At 42.2% G+C, this 22765-nt stretch overlaps 2 protein-coding genes across 8 annotated transcripts in view; one reads left to right on the top strand and one right to left on the bottom strand.

Moving 5' to 3' along the window:
• LPA (lipoprotein(a)) overlaps positions 1–13951 on the bottom strand; it is a 185552-nt gene extending 171601 nt beyond the window's left edge. For all 7 annotated transcript variants that reach the window (XR_013416145.1, XM_077999211.1, XM_077999216.1 and 4 more), the window contains exon 1: positions 13865–13951. Coding sequence is in view for 6 of the 7 variants with exons in the window: in XM_077999211.1 (XP_077855337.1) it covers positions 13865–13899 (35 nt within the window). In the remaining variant the exon portion in view is untranslated. The remainder of the gene's footprint in view (positions 1–13864) is intronic.
• Positions 13952–15096: 1145 nt separating this feature from the next.
• Positions 15097–22765, top strand: part of PLG (plasminogen) — a 50255-nt gene continuing 42586 nt past the window's right edge. The window contains 3 exon segments of the mRNA NM_001043075.1: positions 15097–15198; positions 19253–19388; positions 20629–20735. Of these exon segments, the coding sequence (NP_001036540.1) occupies positions 15150–15198; positions 19253–19388; positions 20629–20735 (292 nt within the window). The 5' untranslated portion in view covers positions 15097–15149.

Genomic DNA, 22765 nt, shown 5'->3' with positions numbered 1-22765 from the left:
TCCTACACAGCAGGAATTTAAACTAGCGCAATCACTCTGGAGAACAGTATGGAGGTTCCTTAAAAAACTACAAATAGAAGTACCATATGATCCAGCAATCTCACTACTGGGCATTTATCCAACAGAATGTAAATCATTATATCAAAGAGTCATCTGAAGCCCCAGGTTTATTGCAGCTCTGTTCACAATAACCAAGACATGGAATCAACCTAGTTGTCTGACCACCAATGAATGGATAAAGAAAATGTGGTACACACATATCATGGAATACTATTCAGCCATAAAAAATAATGGAATCTTGTCATTCACAGTAACATGGGTGAAGTTAGAGGACATTATGTTAAATAAGCCAGGAACAGAAAGTTTAGCACTGCATGTTCTCACTCATATATGGCAGCTAAAAGAAGTTGAACACAGGAAGTAAAAAGTAGGACAGAAGATACTAGAGGCTGAGAAGGAACCAGGGCAGGGAGGGATAGGAAGAGAGTTGTTAAAGGCTAGAAAATTACAGCTTGATAGGAGGAATATGTCCTAGTGTTCTATACCACCGTAGGATACCAACAATAATATAGTGAATAGTTTCAAATACCTAAAAGGGGGATGTTGAATGTTCCCAACACAAATGTATAAAAAATGATAAACGTTTGAGATGATGGATATGTTAATTACCCTGATTTGATCACTATACATTATATGTATTGAAAATCTCTATGTACACCATGAATATGTACAATTATTTGTCAATTAAAACTTTTTTTAAAAAAACTTGATCTCATAGAATTAGAAAGTAGAATAATGATTATCAGAAGCTGAGAAGGGTAGTTGGGGAGAGGACAGTGGAGAGATGTTGGTCAATGGGTCCAAAGTTCCAGTTAGAAATAATAAGTTCTGGTTGTTCTATTACACACTAGGGTGACTACAGCTAATAATAATGTATTGTATATTTGAATAACTAGAAGAGAGGATTTTAAATCTTCTCACCACAGAGAAAGGATAAATGTTTAAGGTGATGGATATGCTGATTACCCTAATTGATCATTATACCATGTATCCATGAATTGAAACATTAACAGTACCCCATAAATATGTACAAATGCTATGTGTCAATTATAAATGAAATGAAACATTTAAAAAAGAACTTAAAAATAAAAAAGAGCTTAGTATGGTGCTTAGACACTTTAGGCATTAATCAATCAAATAATATCAATCAAGATATTATTATTATTATTATTCCTCCTCCCAGCAGTAAATGGCAGTGCAGTGGTTAAAAGTAATCAATTGAGACCCAGATATTTGGGTTAGAATCTGGCTCTGCCAATTTCTGTCGGCATAACCTTAGGCAAATAAGTTTCAATGTCCTGATCTATAAAATGGTAATAATAACAGAGAAGAACTCTGGTGATTGGAGCATGGTATAGGTAAGTCATAGTGCTGTTTGTGCCTGGCACAGATGGACAAGGCTACAATAAATCATAGCTAGTAGTAAAATAAAAATCATAAAAAGGGTATGTTTAGATTAGCCACCAATGCTTAATTGTACTCTAAGGTAATAATGTATTTGTCTAATTTCACCTTTCCACTTACTTGCTTATCGGAAGGTTGATAGCTAGGGATTGCCAGAGTGTCTGAACTCAGAGGAAAACTTCCCACGTGAAGATCAAGGGCTATCTGCAGCCCCTGATGGAAGCCTGGTTGCCAACATCAGTCCTTCCACTTGGAGCAATTCTTGTGCAGTCATTGATGCAAAGTAATATTGAAATAATTGCCTCAAGGATGTTCAATGGTTATTACTATTGACTGTGGCCTGATAGGTGGAAAGGTTGCTCAGAGGGACCAAATGCAGCGACCTTAGCTCCCACAGTTATTTGTATATTGGAACTTGGTTTTGCAAAGTAGATCAAATGAAACTGAACAACATTTGCAATAATCCATCACTGCTGGCCAGACAGGGAAGGGTTTTGGACTAAGAACTGGGCTAAGGAACCCTGCAAGTTTGAGGTGAGTTATGAGTTGGTGCTCCCTTGCCTACAGATTATTTCAAAACAATGTCCCTACAACTTACTGAACTGGAATGTCAACTCAGTGGATTCTTTCTTCTCTGGCCACTCTTAAGGGATTCAGAAGAGGGCTTTTAAAAATTCAGGGAACCACCTTTGAAAAGGGGGACCTTCTTTTCTCCACAAATGACATTCTTTTCTTTTCCAAGGCGCTTAGGGCTCCCCAAATTTGTGGCACACCTTACCTTCAGCGGCTTGCCATGGTCTTTGGGTTAAAATGCACAATATTTAGCAAGACAGTCTCCCCAGTCATCTGGCCCAGTCTGGTTTCCTCTCTCACCCCTCCCCCAGTACTCCTCACCTGCTTATTCTGGTTTAACCAGGTGCCTTAGTCAGCTGGGGCTGCCATCACAAAATACCACACACAGGAGGCAGGGTGGTAGGGTTGGGGGTTAGACACAGACATTTATTTCTCGCGGTTTTGGAGGCTGGATGTCCAAGATCAAGGTGTTAGCAGATGCAGTGTCTGATGAAATCTCTTTCCTTGCTTTTAGATAGCGCCACTTCTGGCTGCACCCTTACATGGCATCTCCTCAGCTTGCTCGAGGAGGGAAAGGAACGGTGTGTGTGTGTGTGTGTGTGTAGATTGGTGTGTTCCTCTTCCTATATGGGCACTAATCCCATCATGGGAACCACACCCTCATGACTTGATCTAACCCTCATCACCTCCAAAGGTCCTGCTTCCAAATACTGGCACATCGTGAGTCAGGGCTTCGGCATATGAATTTTGGGGGGACACAAACGTTCAGCCCATCACATCAGGGATTGCAAACTCAGTCAGCTTCAGGGGCCAGGCAGGTACAATGAATTCTTGGTGAGAGAAGGAAATTTAATATTTCAAATACAGTCGTTTGTCACTGACACTCCAGCCAGCCACACAAAAACAAGCTCACCGTCCCTCTCTCCTCTAAGTCCCCTCTCCTCCCCGCACCCAGATTCAGCCCAGGGCAGCTCACAACACTCCATCCCCAGCCAGGTGGGGCCAGGGCCCCTCCAACATCCCCAAGCTGGGGGTGCTTCCGGCAGGATGAGGGGCCTGGAAGCCGAGTAACTGGCCGGCCCCGAGGACAAGGTGCCCACCACGAATGACAACACGAGCAAACCAGGCCGCAGCTGATCCTCCTGAGGCTGCAGGGGTCCTGTGTTCCTACCCGTTCCCTCTGTGCGTCTCCTCATCGGGTGCAAAACCTCGACTCCCTCAGGTCTCCTGCCCCACCCCGCACCCTTCGTGCTCTGAAGACGGAGGCGCCTTGTACTTCCGGGAGGCAAAGAGCCCTGAGGGAACCTCCTTCCGTTTCCTGCAGTGAGGACAGCGGACCCCCTGTCGCCGCCCAACTCCTTTGTCCTTTCCCCGCAGGGACCACCTTTCCTCGAGTGACAGCCCCACTCTCCTCAGGAACTCACGCTTTGTAACCCCTTCTCTCTTCTCGCCATCTATGGACGCTCTCCTGTGAGCACTCAAATGCCGTCTGCACTCCCGGGGCCTCCAACTCCCCTTTGGCTTCATCGCAGACACATTTCTTCAGAGTCATCCTAAGATGCTGTTTCCATTTTGTTTCCCACTGACTCTTCAGCGGTGATGCTGTGGTCTGAATGTGTCCCTCAAAATTCACCTCTTACAAACTGGTTTTTGTTTTTTGTGGGGTTTTTTGTTTTTGAGACCAGGTCTCACTCTGTCGTCCAGGCTGGAGTGCAGTGGTGCAATCTCAACTCACTGCAGCCTCGACCTCCTGGTCTCAGGTGATCCTCCCACTTCAGCCTCCTAAATAGCTGGGACTACAGGTGTGTGCTACCACACTTGGCTAATTTTTTATTTTTGGTAGAGACAGGGTTTCTCCATGTCGCCTGCACTGGTCTCAAATTCCTGAGCTCAAGGGATCCACTGCTTTGGCCTCCCAAAGTGCTGGGATTACAGGTATGAGCTGCTGCCCTCAGCCCAACATGTTGCAAACTTAATCCCCCATAGTGTTCGGAGACGGGGACTTTTGGGAATTTAGGCCAATTAATGCTGTTTTAAAGGGAGCTTGTGGGAGTGAGTTCAGGCTCTTTCACTGTCCTGCTGTGTGAAGACACAATGTTCATCCTCTTACCCTCCACCTTCTGCCACGTGAGGACACTGTAATAATTGGCACCTTGATCGGGGGCTTTGAAGCCTTCAGAACTGTGAGATGATACATTTCTGTCCTATATGGGTTACCCAGGCTGTCATCTGGGTAATCCATAAAGGACTGTGACTCTTTGTTACAGCAGCACAAACGGGCTGAGACATATGGCATGATTTGTCTTCCCACCCCTCTACTGACTCTCATCACCAAACTCAGTGAGCATTTTTAGTCTTTATCTTTCTAAAAGGACATCTTGGTAGAGTGGGGACTGGAGCTCTGACAGTGCTGGTGATTAGGGTTGGCGTGTCTCCCCAGTTGATTTACAGTTGGGGCTTGGACACTGTTTAAAACTTGGGAGGAGCTTCCTAACCATCTAAACACAACCTTTATTCACCTGGTGGGCCAGAGCAGTCTGCCTGGAAGAAAAATACTGAGATGCCAGCACTCTAATGACTATTGAGGTGCAGGGATATAAAATCTTGTACAAATTGGGATGGCTCTGGGCCAAGATCAATTTGTTAGAAACAGCCAGGCTTCCTGAGAGAATGTTCCATTAAAGGAAAAAGGAGGTTGGCTGGGCTTGACCAAGCAGTTCTCTCCCTGGGGGTCTCTCATGAGGTTACTGTCAAATGGTGGTAAGCCACAGAAGTGGCTCCATACCACATGGCTGGCTGTGCCAAGCACTCAGAGGTCTCCCCCAACACCATGATGTCAGGTTGGAGGGACTATTTGTTTGAGATAGAAAGTGGGACGAATGCCAAAAATCCATTTTAACCCTGCCACCACAGCACCAAAAAGCACATCCTTCAGCATGCTTTGTGGAAGAAGGATTGCATGTTTATGGCAATTAAAGATTGCAACACTTTTGATTCCCATAAAACTGTATGTGTTTACACCTCTGACTGAACACAAGGGGGGGCTATCCTCTGAAATAGCAGAAACCTAACTTTCTGCGTGCAATGGCAGCCAGAGCTTATTCCCCAGGTACCACCTGCCATAAATATACAAGTCCCTTTACCTAACAAAGACACAGTGACATTGGGGGTTCGTGCCACCACTAGTGGAGGGGGAGGAGACTAACCTCTGGCTCAACCTTCAGTGGAAGCAGATGTGCTTGAAGCTATTTGGGCAACAGAGTTCAAGGATTTGACCTGTGTCAACGTGGGAGAGAGAAGGATTATAGAGAGACACTTTTGGCAAACTCTGGAAGGAGATGAATTATGGAACATGCATAAATAGAGACGGATGCACAGGGAAGCTAATAACATTCAGGCTCAGGGTTCCTTCATTGCATGAGTCCCATGGCAGATTGTATTTTCCAAGATGGCAGCCACAAGACTCCAACCACATGTACTCTTCTTACATTGTGAGGCCGATAGTCCTCCCATGGAAAGGTCGGGTCTATATGTCCTTCCCTAGAATCTGGGGAGACTTGTGACTCTCATGCAGATGATGCTGGAGTATTTCCAGGCTAGACTGTAAAGGAGAAATAACTTCTGCCTGATTCTCTTGGAAGTTAGTTGCATGCTTCTAGGAAGCCCAGACACATGGAGAAGTTCTGAGTGTTTTGGCCGATAGTCCCAGATGAGGTTCCAGCAACAGCTGAGATCACCCATGGGATGTGAGTGAGGAAGGCTTTGAGATGGTTTCAGCCCTAACCACCACTGACCTCATAAGAGACCAAGCCCAGCAGACCCTCAGAATTCAGAAATAAAATAATTCACCTTATTTTAAGCCACTATGTTTTGGGTTGATTTATCCCATAGCAAAAGACCACTTCAACAGGCCTCTTCTGAGGCTCTGGAGGGGCCCTGGCAATGTATCCATTTGGTCATTTGCTTTTGTCAAGTTTGCAGAAGCAGACATTTTAGCTGTAATTGGCTAAAATTCTGATCTCTTTCTGCCCTCATGTTGGGTAGTGGTGGAGAGAATGTGGGCATTTTGAGGATCCAGTAAAAGAAAAAATGAGTTGAGTCATTGAGTTTGGGTTCCTTGGGATTTATTTATGTGGTATGGAGTCACTTCTATGTATGTTATTGCTAGCTGTCCCTGTGTAAAACAGATTTTAGAATAGTCTTAACCTCCCTTGTGCCGACTTACCTGGTGGTGTAACGTAAATATGCAAGACCATAGATTACATCACGATTGTGTCATATGACATGTGCATTTGCAGGAACATGGATAGAGCTGGAGGCCATTATTCTTAGCAGACTAACACAGGAACAGAAAACCAAATAGCGCATATTCTCACTTATAAGTGGGAGCTAAATGATGAGAACACATGGACGCATCGAGGGGGACAACACACACTGGGGCCTATCAGAGGTTGGAGGATGGGAAGAGAGAGAGCCTCAGGAAAAATAACTAATGAGTACTAGGCTTAATACCTGGGTGATGAAATAATCTGCACAAGAAACCCCCAGGACACATGTTGACCTATGTAACAACCCTGCACTTTTATCCCTGAACTTAAAATAAAAGTTGAATAAGAAAAATAGAAATGTACAAAGCTAGAAAAGAGTCTAGCTCATCCCATCTGGGAATTATTCCAAATCTTACCGCTCATACATAAAAATAGTTTGATAAAGGTTTTCCTAAGTGTGCCAAGAATCCTGAAAACTTATCTTCCATTATCAATCATGAGCTATGAAGCCAGAAGAAAAATTTAAATCTATCAACAATAAAATACTAGAGCCAAAATAGTTTATTATTCTCTTCTCTCATAGAATATGATATTACAACATTATTGAAGAGGCAATCAAAGAGTACGCAGGCAAAAATGTTGGGAAGGGAGTATTACAGAGATAGGTCAGGAATTTATTTAATTAAAATTGCTATTTTACTGAGTTTTACTATATTTAGTGGTAGCAGTAGCCAGAGTAGACTGCTGGGAGCCTGGGCCATTGAGATTGGTATTATTCAGGTTATGTTGGGCTCATTTGCTCTCACCTTCTGGCACACACAGGATACATCTCACTTGATTTCTCACAAGTCTTTGGTACCCATGACCACTCCCACCTTTTTACAATTTTCACTTTCACTGGTTTCTCTGGACTCACACCGTCAATTCTCCCCTCTGGCTAATTGTTCTCAGTCATCTTTAGAGAATTCTCTTCTTCTGGGTCCTTGTGTTGTTGAGGGCTTTACCCCAAGCCTTCTTTTTCTCTCTCTGAGCACGCTTGTCCACCCCCATTGCTTCAATCCCACCTATGTGCTGACAACTGCTAATTCCACATCTCCAGCTCAGACCTCTTTCCTAGGCTGTACACCAGGAACTGGCAAACTTTTTCTGTAAAGCGACAATAACAAATATTTTATTGGCTTGCTGGTCATTGTACTGTCTCTGTCCCATCTGCTCAACTCTGCTAAGGTAGTGCAAATATAGCCACAGACAATAGTAAAAGAATGGGTGTGGCCATGTTCCAATAAAACTTGACTTATAAAAATAGGGTTGCTTCATGGGCTATAGTTTGTGAACTCCTGTTCTAGACCAGAATATCCAACTCCCTTCTGGAAATTTCCACTTGGGTTTTCTCAAGTTCCTAAACATAACATTGTCCCCAGGCAATTTCATCTTATTCCCTCCTATATGTTCCTTCTTAATGAATGATACCACTATCCACTAGAAAGCCAGAAATTCAGGCAGCATACTTGATTTCATTCCTCACATTCAATCAGTCACAAAATCATGTCAATTCTACTTTCTCAACATCCCCCTAATCCATTCTTTTTTCTCTTTCTCCACTGCCTTCTTTCACTCCCTCTTATCTCTCACCTCCTATGACCTCCTCACTATGCTGCAATCAGAGAGATCAAGCCACCCTTGGATTTTAAAAGCCTTCAGTAACAGTACTCCCTGCCTTTCTTTGGCTGAAGTCTAAACTTCTTGAAACAGAGTGAGAAGCCTGCACAATTGGACCATTTCCCCATGTTAGCCAAATTCCTCTCATCTGCCTGCTCCTCTTGCCTCTGGGATCCTGCACATATATTTCTTCTGCTTAAATAATGTGTAGCAGGTGAAGCAACTATCTGAGGCCAGTATCTGATGAGCAGTAAGAATTTACCAAGACAGTTGTAGATAAAGAAAGGCAGATTTATTAAAGAAAGTATGAAAATATGTTGCAAGGGAGCAACAGGCAGGCCAGCAAGAGAGGAACTGAATGCCAAGAGACAAAGGCTTGCTGGGGGTTTTATAGGATGTTGCTTGTGTTGCGTGCTGAAGAGGGCTTTGTGCAGTATTGATAATGCCAAGGTTGCAGTGGGATAACCTGCATCTTTCTATCAGCTGAAGGTCTGGTGATAGCTGGGCACAGGAAGATTGTGAGTTATTTGTACAAGAGGGCTATGGTCCTGGACCATGAAGAAAGGCAAACTTATAGCTTATTTGCTTTCTCTTTCTTTTTCTCTCAGTGCCACCAGCCTGATTCCTTTTGCCTAATTAGGACTCCACAGAATTCTTCTCCTTTCTCATCCTTCCAGCTGTCTTCTTTTGAGATAGAGTCTGGCTCTGTCACCCAGGCTGGAGTGCAGTGGCCGGATCTCAGCTCACTGCAAGCTCCGCCTCCCAGGTTTACACCATTCTCCTGCCTCAGGCTCCGGAGTAGCTGGGACTACAGACACCCATCACCACGCCCGGCTAGTTTTTTTTTTTTTTTTTGTATTTTTTAGTAGAGACGGGGTTTCACTGTGTTAGCCAGGATGGTCTCGATCTCCTGACCTAGTGATCTGCCCGTCTTGGCCTAACAAAGTGCTGGGATTACAGGCTTGAGCCACCGTGCCCGGCCTTCCAGCTGTCTTCTAAGTCTCAACTTGGATGTCACTTCCTCTGGGAAGTGTCTCCTCACCTCTCAAGACTGTCTCTCTGTGCACCACTACAACAAATGGGACCTGGGCCACTTCACTTTTACAATTCCAGTTTACAGACCTGCATTGCCCCAACTCCATTAGACCGAAGACTCCTTGAGGGCAAAGATGGCCTCTTATTTACTCTTGATTCCCCGGCACCTAGCACAGCACTAAACACTGTACCCACTGAAAGAACATCTGAAGGATAAGTGTCTATAGCAAAAGTGGTTTCCACTGACATTCCCTTCTCTCTTCCCCAACTTTGGATTGAGGAACCCAGGAGCTGGTCAGGTGGCAGGATGAGATGAGAAAGGAGAAGTCATTACTTGGGGCCTCTGTTTTGCTGGTGTTTTGCTGGTGTGTGGAGATGGTGGGTTTCCCTTGAATACCTGGGAGGCAGGAGCAGGCATGAATTACTCCAGCCTCTAGGTTCTGGACCCACATAGGGGGCTGCTGCTCTCTAGCACCCATCAGTCCTTAACTATCTGGTCTCCAGCCAGGGAGGGAACGTGGTGGTGGTGAAGCCTCTCTGTCCCACCCACTCATCCTAGGAGCTCATGAGAATCAGCCAGAATCCAAGTTCTACACCCTGAGTTAGGAACTCTATAACTTTAGACTTTCCCTGAACTTTGAGAATTCTATTAACTAGTATGAAAGCAGTTACATCATCCTAGGTTCTCCTAAAATAGACACATGTCTCCAAATATAGGCACATGTATATGCAAACATATACATGTATACATAAATATATACATATAATTTTTGTTTTGAAATAAGTATAAACACAATGAGTTATAGATATAGTACTGAGAGGTTCTTGTGCCTATGGCCCCACCTCCCTCAGGCAGTATCTTACATAACTATAGTTCATGATTACAACCAGAAAGTTGCCATTGGCACAATATCAGAAACTAGTCAGCAGACCTTGCTCAGATTTCACCAGCTTTTTTTGTGCGCTCATTTGCTTTCCTGAAAAGATTTTAATGTTTTTCTACATGACTTATCTCCCTGACATACTGTGAGATAAGATTTTTTTTTTCTGTATGAGCTTAGAGAACAATGAATGTGAGAGATGGGAAGGATGATTAGGTGCATCTCTGTTTTATCCATGGTGAGTCTGGACCTCAGGACAGAATGACCCTCCACTGTCCTCTGGGGAGTCCTGGTGCTGCCTTAATGCCAGCTACTAAGTTATCCGGGACTGACTGTCTTCTTCTCTGCTAATATTTGTCTTAAGCATTAACACGGCCATGCTTATTAATAATGAGGAGATGGCCAATGGAAATTAATTTTTTCAAAGATGAATAGATATCTAGATTTTTTCAAGCACAATTCAATTTTTAAAAATCACCTCACTGAGCCCCGAATGAGTTAGATCTCACTTAGAAAGTGTCCCCTAGTGCCAGGCAAGTGCCTCATATTTGTAATCCCAGCACTTCTGGAGACTGAGATAGGAGGATCCCATGAGCCCAGGAGTTCAAGACCAGCCTGGGTAACATGGCAAAACCCCGTCTCTACAGAATATACAAAAAAAAAAAAAAAATAGCTGGGCATGGTGGCATGCGCCTGTGGTCCCAGCTACTCTGGAGTCTCAAGTGGGAGGATCGCTTGAATCCAGGAGGTTAAGGCTACAGTGAGCTGTGTTTGCACCACTGTACTCCAGCCTGGGTGACAGAACCAGCCTCTGTTTCAAAAAAGAAAAGAAAAGAAAGGAAAGGAAAAGAAAGAAAAGAAAAGAAGAGAAAAGAAAAGAAAAGAAAAGAAAAGAGAGAAAATGTCCCCTAGTGGATTACATTTTAACCACTGTGCTAACTGAGAGATAGCCTGCTATCTCTTTACGGGACATGAGGGCTGATAAGCATCTCATTGCATGGTCCTGGGGATGAACAAAGGCTAACATGTGGAAAAGGGCAACTAAAGAAAGAAGAGCCACCTCCAGGTTAATTAGTACAAGTCTCCTCACTGATATGCCCTAATACACTAAAATAGCAGTAAAAACAATCTGCACATTGGCGTGGAGGGCACAGATAAACTTTCTGAGGACCCTTACCATGACAGAGGGATGCTTTACATGAGTCCTTAGTAGATTAAGTTCTTGCTATTTCCATTTGGAAATGATACTGTCCTCTTGGGGCTATGCAGAGATGTTCATTTTGATGAAATGAGTTGTCCTAGAATGGCAGTTCCCAGGCAGCAGAGCCTGGGCTGGAGGAAGGTGGAAAGTACAGGTGGCGAGGAGCTGGCAGGTGCAAATGTCAGGCCAGCAATGCAGTCCAGCTTGCACGGACATGCATCACCTAGGAAGTTGTGACTTGGCTGCAGTTTCCACTTAAGGTGAAACAGAAGGGTGAACTCTACCTCACCTCCTGATGAGGTTGACGTTTCCTGGTGTTTATAACTTTCTTTGTAAATACTTGCAAGGAATTTACCATTTTAATGCTGTAAGAGACGTCTATTCTTTCATAAGAGGACCTGAGTGGATCTTGATTGCAGGCCTTATGCAGGGCAGAGCTAAGGAAATTCAATTTGTCTCCAATCTTATTTGAATGTTCTTTTCTCTTTTTTTGAGACACAGTCTTGCTGTCTCGCCCAGGCTGGATTGCAATGGCATGACCTCGGCTCACTGCAACCTCCGCCTGCTGGGTTCAAGCAATTCTCCTACCTCAGCCTCCCCAGTATCTGAGACTACAGGAGCACGCCACCATGACCAGCTAATTTTTTGTATTTTAAGTACAGATGGGGTTTCACCATGCTGGCCAGGCTGGTCTCGAACTCCTGACCCCATGATCCACCCACCTTGGCCTCCCAAAGTGCTGGGATCACAGTCGTGAGCCACCGCAGCCAGCCTATTTGAATGTTCTTACGCCTGCTACAAGTGCAGCAGCAGAATCTCCACACATCTTGCGTTTGAAAGTTTCCTGTAGTTCCTTTAGCATACAGAGGCTGGGGAAGGTTAGAGACTGATTTGTACTTTTTAGACATATAGTTGATCATTGAACAACACATGTCTGAACTGTTACAGATTTTTTTCAATAAATGTGTTAGAAAATGTTTTGGAATTTTTGCAACAATTTGAAAAAAACTCAAAGACAAACCATGTAGCTAGAAATACCAAAATAAAGTAGAAAAAGTTAAGTATGTCCTGAATGCATAAAATATATGTAGATACCTAGTCTATTTTATTATTTACTACCATAAAATATATACAAAACTATTGCAAAAGTTAAAATTTAGTAAAACTTATGTACACAAACACTCACAGATCGTATATGGTGCTATTCTCAGTTGAGAGAATTGTACACAAACATACAGATGTGGTATTAAATTGTAACTGCATACATTTAACCGTAGTGCATACCACACTATTGTAATAATTTTGTAGCCTCCTCCTGTTGCTGTTGCAACGAGCTCAGGTGTTGTGAGTATCCACTTAAAACGTGCTGTGATGCTCAACATCCCGGCATGAGCAGTTCATCCCCAGTGAATTGTGTATCACAGTAAAAAGTGCCCTCTCCCTGTTCGCATGTATTTTTCTTCCTGTTTCGTGCTGTACTGTAAACCTTGAATAACACCGTGGGATCCATATGAAGTGGCACTAGTGATGCTGGCAGTGCTCCCAAGAAGAAGAGAAAAGTCATGACATTTGACATTACAAGAAAAACTTCATCTGCTTGATACGTAACAGAGACTGAGGTCTGCAGCTGGGGTTGCTTCCATTTCAGACAGATGATTCATCTTGCAAACAGACAGTGTAAACTTACTGTACGGATAAATACAGAACAGTACTGTAGATGTATTTTCTCTTCCTTATGATTTTCTTACAAGTGTTCCCTTTTCCCTAGCTTACTTTATTGTAACAATACAGCATGTCATACATATAACATACAAATACATGTTATTAACTGTTGCTGGCCAACAACAGGCTATTAGTAGTTAAGTTTGGGGGAGTCAGAGTTACACCTGGATTTCCTACTGTGTATGGTCAGGGTGCCAAGCCCCCAAGTTGATCAAGGGTCAACTGTAATCCTAAAAGAATCTAATATAATATTGTACACAGTAAGTGGTCAATAAATAATGAATTGAACTAAATAAGAATACACAAATCTCAGAATATGTGCAACCTGATCGTAGTACACAGAACTCTCTATATATATATCTTTTCTCAGTTCATGCCATTCTTTCAGGTAGAAAGCGCCTTATTTTGAATCAGTTGTCTTTAGAGCAAAAATCCCTCTAAGAGTGCAGTGCAGATTCCTGTGTACAATCTGGAATAGTCCATTGCTTCATGCCTACCCTGGACATGAAGGGCCGTGCCACAGCAGAAGTGTCTATGCACCCACCCCTGTCTATACCTGAGCAACGCATTCATTCCTCTTTGTTCCTCTCTTACAGGCTACAGAGTGTGGTGGCTCCAGCACAGAGCTCTGCTCAACATCCCTCTGTGCTTTCACGATGCTGATGGATTATGGAGGTAGGGAAGAATGTACAGCCAGGAGGCTACTACGAGGGCAACTGATTTACAAAATCACATTTGTAGAATTGAGTGCATCCAACAACTACCAGGGGAAAGTTGGGCAAGAGCTATACCAACACCACCCAAGTCAAAACCACAACAACAGGAAAAGAAAATTATGTGGATATAGAATTTCTGACAACATCATTCCCAAGGTGCCTTATCCAAGAGGAACTGCTAAAATAATATTTTAAGTGGAAGTAAATACACGCTGGAAGCATTATATATTAGTAGAGTCTATTTTTTTTCCCAAAGTACTTTCTAAAGCACACCAACATAAGCCCCCTAAGAGACATTTCACATTAAAAATAAAACGTGTGTTCACTGCTGGTTTCTCAACTTACCTCCATCTTCTGTCCCCTTTAATGAACTGGGCCATGAGGTGAGTCAGAGAGGATAAAGGGAGTGGTAAGAATTTGAGGAGAGAGGAGAGTGAGGCTAAAATAGGAAATCAGGAAATGTGATTAGGTCCCCCCTGTCCCTCACATGGGGCCGCCCTCTTATTGCCCAACGTGGTTTCTTCTCGAGGGTTCTGCATGGTTCCTCAATCCCAGGGAATTCCGCAGGACATTCCACCCAAGACCACTGGGCTCCCACCTCTACTCTTTTCCCAGTTAATGAATAAGAAGGAATTTCACTGCCTGGAAAGAGGAATGATGCTTTCTGGTCCTTATTTCACATCTAAAATAGAGAGGTCAATTGAATTATTCCTAAATATCTTTGAACACTAAAATAGAAGTTTTAAAGCATATGTACTACCTGGTCGCTCTAACCTTAAGTCAAGGAAAAGTACAGATTCAACATTTAAAATTGACATAGATGCTTTTCACTGAATGCTACCACTCTTGCTTTATTTCATGAGAATGAGAATATAATAATATGCCATATGTTCATTTGGGTGAAAGATTGATGTCTTATAGTTTATAATTACAGAAAACATGTGAATTCACTGGGAATAAAGAAATTTTGAAGATAATAAAATATTTTCACTTATGTTGTAATTTCTATGTCATCTGGTGTAGGATGTGGAGACATTAATGTTTACACCTAACTTAAGCCTGTCATCTAAGACCTGAAAGGGTTGTGTCTATCAGCTGCACCCCTGGGTAGCCACACAACCTCGGGGGAAGGCCTCAGCCCCATGCCTGGAACAGCAGGTATGAGAACAGCACTGCCTGTTGGGAAGATTGAGGGAGGCTCTGAAGGTGCAGTGCTTGGCAGAGGGTCTCGTCGTGGAAGGTACCAGCAATTGTGAGATACTTTTATGAGTTTATTTTCTCCAAAAGAAGGGGAATAAAAGAAGAGGGGAAGAAAAAAGACTAATTGCGAGAGCTAAAGTACAAGGGGTGAGGGAAGGAGTAAGGACACAGGAGGGCAGCATGGAGCAGCCGAGGGGGGAGATGGCTTTCACCACTTCCCAGCATCTATTGCAGATTCCACCCTCAAACATTTTGTAAGGACCTTTTATTCAAGGTAATGTTTGAACCCTGCTGAGGCAGTGGCATGGGTCTCTGAGAGAATAATTAACTTAATTTGACTATCTGGTTTGTGGATTCGTTTACTCTCATGTAAGTCAACAACATCCTGGGATTGGGACACACTTTCTGGGCACTGCTGGCCAGTCCCAAAATGGAACATAAGGAAGTGGTTCTTCTACTTCTTTTATTTCTGAAATCAGGTAAGACAGTTTTTTTTAAATTGTAATAATTATTTTTTCTCCCACAGTGTAGTAAAAATACATATGCCATGGCTTTATGTGCAATTCGTTTAATTTTTGATTCATGAAACTCCCAGTTGAAAATCTTGTATAAGATTGAGGAATTCTTCAAGAAATAAGTTTAATTTTCCTGTGAAGATTGTCAGGGTGCTGGAATGAATGGGCAGAGAAAATAATGGGTGATTTTTCAAATCTAAATGAGTGCCCCCACATAATGGCTGGTCTAATTGAAAAACAGCCAATGTAGCTATGCAAAGGATGGCTAAGCTCTTCGCCTCGTTCTCAGTTTGATTAATTTATATCATCTCTGTTACGGTGTCATGCTCCCCTTACTTGCAAGTTAAAGCAATGAAATATCTCTTTGAATATATTCTGTTGCCTCACCAGTTCATGGTGGCAGTGGGGTCAGGGACTCAGCATTTCTCTCTTTGTTATGGCCTGAATAAGGCTTTCCATAGGTATACGTTTGCTTCTTATCCCTGGAGAAATTACACGCATCCATTTGCCAGATGCCGTATGCAGATAGTGATTCAACAAATACTCACTTAGTGCTTGGGTTAGGTCCCCACATTTTTATACATACATACATACCTGTGTGTAAATGTCAGTGTGAGTGTGCGTTCTTTACAAACCGTATCTTATTTAGCTCATGGTATAGGTAGGGTGGCATATTCATCCTCATTTTATAAACAAAGAAATCTAGACTTAGGAAAATCATGTTATTTGCTCAGTGACCAAATTCTCAAATCAGGAAAATAAAGAAACCTGGATTTAAGCCAGGTTTCCCAGAAGGAATCTAGGGCTCTTCTCACTTTTCAGCTTTGTTTAAGCCTTTGAAAGAATATTCTAAACATGTTCTAGTAGTTCTTTTTCTTTTAAAAAAAAAAAAGTTTTATTGAGATATAATTAACATACAGAATTCACCCATTTAAGGCATACAATCCAATGGATTTCAATATATTGAGAGTTGTGCAGCCACCATCAGAATAAATTTTTAAACTATTCATACCCCCAAAAAGGCACTCCATTCTCCTTAGCTGTTACCCCCAATCTGCAGCTTCTGGCAACCACTAATCTACTTTCTGTATTTATATCTTTGCCATTTTGAACATTTCATACAAACGGAATCATACGATTTGCTAGTAGTTCTTCATGTAAATAATGTATACATACTTGAAATTCAATCTATAAATTACCAGATAAAATTTTACAAGTTGCACTTTAGAGCCAAATACATTTGAATTTAGTGGAAGCCATTCAAGGAACTATCAAAGAAAATACAGAGCAGGAGAAAATTAAACAAACAAATTTTTGTAAGAAATTGATGTGTGTTGAGGGGTATGAATATTATATTTCAGCCCATGGAAACTAGAACATAGATCACTATGAACTTAATCAGCGGGCTACACCAAAAGGCTAGATCAAACTTCTCTGCCACAGGATTAGCATATGTTTTAACCAACCTAGGGGGCACATTCTCTCATTTTTGGAAAGCAAGGCTTTCTGTGGATATATCATCTTTCCAGTATGTTGGAATGCCAAGGGAGAGGAAAAAGTTTCTTTTACAGCCATGCTTAGTGGGAAGTGGAGAAACATGTTCCATTTCATGAATTACTAAGTCTTTAACACATGCAAATATGCATACACATTCACACACCACAGTGAGGAAGAAATTCTCACAGCATTAATAAAATACATTTGCATCGGTAGCAATATACATCTGCATTTTACCTATAATATAAATGTATTTTTCCACTAAAAGATTTGTTTGATGTTTCCTTGCCAGCAAATAAGCCCTATCAAATCCTATTGCCACATGAGTTCTAGAGGTGAATAAGAGAAAAAAAAATGGGGGAAAATTATTTCAAATTAAAAAGAAAAATGTGTGATTATGATTTGGGATATTTCCTAGGAACAGGAGCTGGGGAGGGGACCTCAGCAACAATGTGCTATGAAGCATAATAACACGACACAGAGGTAACTTAATTGAAGGGGAAAATAAATGTAAGTTTTCCTTTTTTTGAACATCAGTTGTAGCCTGCTCTGCTATACTTTAAAAAAACTCTTCAGAAAGTTTAACTTAACTCACTGTAGGACACACTTTGTGGATTTATGGTGTGTTTTGAAGTCACACTCTGAGCTGTAGAAGTAACCAAAACACAACTCTTCTTGGAAATGAGAGCTCAAGTTGACAGAAAGTGCAGGGTGAAGACATGGATACGGGCCTAAAGCATCTATTTCTTTGTGATCTTTTGACACATCTCTCAAGTGCTTTTTGGTGGATTGGGTTTAGAATGCATCAGCCAACTCCTGCTCAATAATCCATTTTTCCAGCCTGAAGCATCTTAAATTGAGGAAGGACAAAGTCCCAGAGGTGGGGAGCAGGGGAACTTTGGCCTAGGACTTTGCATGAATCGATGAGGGGGCATCCCCCTCCCTGTCCTGCCCCTTGTGCTCTGTGTACCCTCAGGAGGTCAGGACCGGCCTTTCTGAGAATGAGAATCTGTTCATTTGCCTTCCTACTGGATACCTGTCATCAGCATACAAACCAATGCGCTCTGAAGTGTGCCATCTTTCAGAACCTCCCCTAACCGCATGTTCCCTGGAGGGCTCGCTGTCTTCAGAGTCAGGCTTGTCTCCTGCTGCCGCCTCCACTGCTCTCCTAGTCACTCTGTAACCCACTCCCTCTGCCTGCGGCCCCCACCACACCTCTCAAAGTGGTCAAGGTTGTTCTGTTGTCTAATTCCGTGGAGCTTGGCTACCTTCATTTTATTAGCCTCTTTTGGCCTCTCACCCCTGTGAAAATCACTAGCATTTTGTGCCAAGGATGGAGCTGGCATCTCCAGGCTAGGATAGAGCTGCCAAAGCTCAGCCAGATGTCCGGAAGAGCCTCAGGACAGGGGACACTCTGTAGCCTCGTGGTCGGAGCACAGCTGAGGCCCCCTTGGCCACCCTCTGCCACAACCAGGCAGAAAGCAGCTTTCAGACAGATTCATTGTCTCAGATTTGATCTCAAAGAAAAACCAAGACCAGTATTTGTACCAGGTTCTGCTTTTTTACAATTTCCTCCGAAATTCAGATACCTGTCAACACCTTGGAAAAACGGATTTCTCCCCAATTAGTAGTGTTGTGTGACTGTAGGAAGCCCAGTACACAAATGGCCTTCTTTGCTGGGGAGCTTCTTACCCTCCAGTGTTTTGCCCAATTTTTGTCCAAGGTGGCAACGTAATTTAGTTCCGTTCTTATGTATTTCCAACATCATCCATGCACCAAAATTTATGTATCTCAAGGAGGGACCATTCAGAGGATGCCCCCCACCAGTTAAAGTGACAGTGTCAGAACCAAAGCGCATATGGTAAGAAATCAAACAATGGCCTCCAAGTTCCATTTCTACCCAGGGATGAACAAATCAACATCAATCTTGGTAACACAACTGCCACTGGTGGTGCCTTACTCTTCTCTCATGACATGGCACAATCGATAGCAAACATAGAATTTGTTCTTATTTAAGGATTTATCTCCATTAATGTGGTAACATAGTGGTTGCATAGTTCTAACCTGTTTATCAATCCAGTTAATCTTTTACTATCTTGCAATCTGTTAATGAAACTGTTTTTCTTTGTTTTATAATTTCAACTTTTAGAGTCGGGGTACATGTGCAGGTTTGTTACATAACTAAATTGCGTGACACCGAGCTTTGGGGTACAAATGATCCCATCACCAAAGTAGTGAGCTAAATACCTACTAAATAGGTAGTTTTTCAGCCCTCGCCTCCCTCCCTCTCTCCCTTCTCTGGCAGTCCCCAGTGTCTTTTGTTGCCATCTTTATTTATATCCACAGGCCCGACTCTGTGTTCTTAACTAAACATTTGATTCATAGCTACCCATTCTACTTCCAGTAAACAGCAAGTTTTATTTGGTTAATGCTAACCAAATAGCTTCAAAGGAAGTCATGACAATTAGACATTGGCATTGATTTCCTGACCATTTGTTCCACTTGGATCTCCCACCTGTAGGTCAAGGAGAGCCTCTGGATGACTATGTGAATACCAAGGGGGCTTCACTGTTCAGCATCACTAAGAAGCAGCTGGGGGCAGGAAGCATAGAAGAATGTGCAGCAAAATGTGAGGAGGAGGAAGAATTCACCTGCAGGTATTTCCACTGTCGTTGCACCTACCCAGAAATCTGTAATTCGGATGGCAAGTAATTTACTCACAAATTTATTGACGATTTAAGAGGAAAGAGAAATTGATGGAATCAGAGTTTGGAACTGTATTTGCTCAAAGTATGTGAAGCCATACTAACAGCTTCTTGTTAAGGTTTATTGGAGTCTTTGTTAGAAAAATACCCTAAAAGGAAGTTATTTGTTTCTACACCGGACATAAATATTAGCAGCTATTGTTCTGAGCTCCAGTTTTTAACATGATCATCAGTAAATGTTTGTTGAGGATCATGTGAATGAAAGTGTCCTAGATAGATCTGAGCAATGACTTACAGTTACAAGATCCAGTGCCTGCCCTTTAGTATTTAAGGTGTAGTCAAAGAAACTGGATATAATGTTAAAAAAAAAAAAAAAAAAAAAAAAAAAGACAGTCCAAGTGAGGTACTGCAATAATGTTAAAAAAAAAAAAAAAAAAAAAAAAAAAAAAGACAGCCCAAGTGAGGTACAGGCATAATCAATGCATGCTCTACCCAGATCCAGAGGAAAGAACAGTGCCTAAGGTTGAGGCAGCTAGAGAAGGCTCAGGGAGGAGGTGGGAACTGAGCTGGGTTTGGAGTTGAGAGAGCTCTTGACAAGCACCAGGCAGGCAGGGGAAGATGCGGCCCTGCACTTTCTCAGGGGGACCATTAAGAGATCAAGTTGACTAAAGTAGAGACTTTATGTAGGTGATGGGCCTGGGAAGGTAGCTATGGATGCCAGACTGAGCACCCACGGCAGGACCACAGGATGGAGAGGGGAGGGGTCAGGGGCCAGGGCGAGGTGGAATGTGGAGCAGAGGTTCAGGGGAACTGATCAGAGTTGGGAGGTCACGGAGATGGAATATCTTGGGGAATGGGTTCAAAGCAACCGGAGTTGCTTCTTTCCAACCCAAAAACAAAAATTAAGAGGATGAGTAAAGAAGAAGTAAAGCAGTTGAAACAAAAAGAAAGAGAAAATTATGAGGGAGGGAAGGTAGGGGCAGGAGACAACAAGATTTACTGCCACATTGGTGTATTTTGTTCAGTACTTCATTGATGCCATGCCCAAATAACTGAGACGCAGCAGTTCTGAACTCCCTGGTCCATCAAGAGATTCAATGATCTTTAGCATGTATCACATCACTTATTAATAAATATTTGTTTTCTTTAAATAAAGAAAAATACTTACTGGATTTCCTGCTTTTTTCTGCAGGTCATTCCAATATCACAGTAAAGAGCAACAATGTGTGATAATGGCTGAAAACAGGAAGTCCTCCATAGTCTTTAGGATGAGAGATGTCGTTTTATTTGAAAAGAAAGGTGAGTACATTTTCTTCCTCCTCCTCCTTCTGTCCTCCCCATCCTCCCACTCTTCCTCCTTGTCTATTCTATCTTTAATTTATGAGACCGGAGGAGGAAGGCACTATGGGGTCGTAAAATTGAATTCTGAGTTAGGACAGGATTTGATTACTAACTAGCCATGTCAGCTTGAGTATATTACTTCACCTCTTGGGTTTAATTTTTTTGTTGTTCAAAACATGAAACGACTGGATTTACAAAATCACTTCTACCTCTATGACCCTCAAAATAAGATTTTTAAAATATTATTTTATATTTAACAAGGAGATGGGAAGTCTAAGCATTCCTTTTGATCTTGGCTTCTTATTCTGCAGGGTGACCATGGTCCTTGGGCCCTATTGTCTGGACGAAGTCTTGTAAAATAGAAATACTGAGGTGTTTTAATCCTCAGAAACATTTGGATTGGGACACAAATCTTATTTTTATTCTTCCTCACATTTTGGGAGACATGGTCTATATTTTTCTCAGATTTCTTAAATGTTGTCTTTTAAAAATGTGCAAAAGTTACAGTTCCTTTTCTATAATTTATTTTAAAATGTGGGTCAATAGTCCCACTGTTTAGAATAAGAGGCAGATGGGATTTCAATAGAAATTGCATGCCTTTTTAGATGTGCAAATGTTTCATTAAACGTATGAAGATTTGAAGGGATGTATGACACTTTAAAAACTGTTTCCTACACTGTGTTGGTGGCCAGGTATTAAGACCGTTAATAATAACAATTTAGCTCTCCAAATATTCCGCATCACAGGTGTTAAAGAGGACTGGAAACACCTTAGTTCTTGTAGTCTCGAGGATGATTTGCCATATTGTGTCTAGTATCATGGCAAAACTCCAAGTCGCATTTTAAACAGTATTTATTTGGGTTGGAATTATTTCTATGTATTAACTCATCTTCCTCGGTTTCATTAGCTGTAGGCATTGTACTTTCTTCCTTACCACTGTTTATCTCTAATTCTTGAGATTAAAGTACAGATTAAATCTAAACTTTATCTGGTGAAGTTATTAGTTCTTACAAGTAGCAAGCAAGCAGTAAAGTAAATAGGATCACCTAATTGTACCAGATTTTAAAAAAAAAACCTGATTCTGTCTACAAAATGCTAACATTTAAATATGTCGTTTGTAAATTGTTAACCAGAAGGAACATGGGAATGACTGTAGGTTGAGTTTGAAGTCTGAAGTTTGAAGGCTTAGTTTGCTTGTTTTCAAAGTGACAGAAGGGAGCAAAAGGTTATACAAACTCTGGTGGGTACATACAAACAAAAGAGAAGCGAAAAGTCAAAAGTCAGTCATTTTTTTTGGTCTTTGTTTCTTTGCTGTGGGATATTGACCTGCTGCTAACTTACCTGCCAGGGTTTTGCCAGGAACAGTATTAGATCACATTTACTTCTGCCACTTGCCACTAGCCACACTGCCTTCACCAAGTCCAAGACCCTATCACCACTGGTTGGGGCTACTTGTAGCTGTACACATGATCTCTTAGAAATGTAACTGCCCTGTTTAAAGCCCTTCTCAGTGCCCTTAAAATAAGACCCAAAGACTTTCCAAATGTGCTAGGGCCCGGCATTATTTAAGTAACCCCCGGCTGCTGTTTGCTTGGCTTGCTAAACTTTTCTACACTGGCCTTACCTCTGTTCCTTCACCACTCCAAGCACACGCCCTCCTGCCTGGGACCCTCTTCACCTTTGTCCTGCTGTGCCAGCTCCTTCTCGTCTCCTAGGTGTCAGCCCAATCATCACCTCCTTTGCAAATCTTCCTTGACCCCTAGACCTCCCTTTCACAAAGTACCTTGAGTTTACACTTTTGATGAGTATCTTATGTCTACTGTAATACTAGGTCCCAATGAAGATGTACTTGCAATCATAACACATAGCATTGCGTTCCCAATGAAGATGTACTTGCAATCATAATACATAGTATTGGGTTAAAAGCATTAGTTTGCTGTAGGTATGTTAGGAGTACTTTCCCCAAGTGATGGATCAGTGAATTAAAA

Source organism: Macaca mulatta, chromosome 4, assembly GCF_049350105.2.
Source record: "Macaca mulatta isolate MMU2019108-1 chromosome 4, T2T-MMU8v2.0, whole genome shotgun sequence".
Lineage (NCBI taxonomy): Eukaryota > Metazoa > Chordata > Mammalia > Primates > Cercopithecidae > Macaca > Macaca mulatta.
Note: the sequence above shows the minus strand (reverse complement) of the source record. Positions and strands in the feature narration are given on the sequence as shown.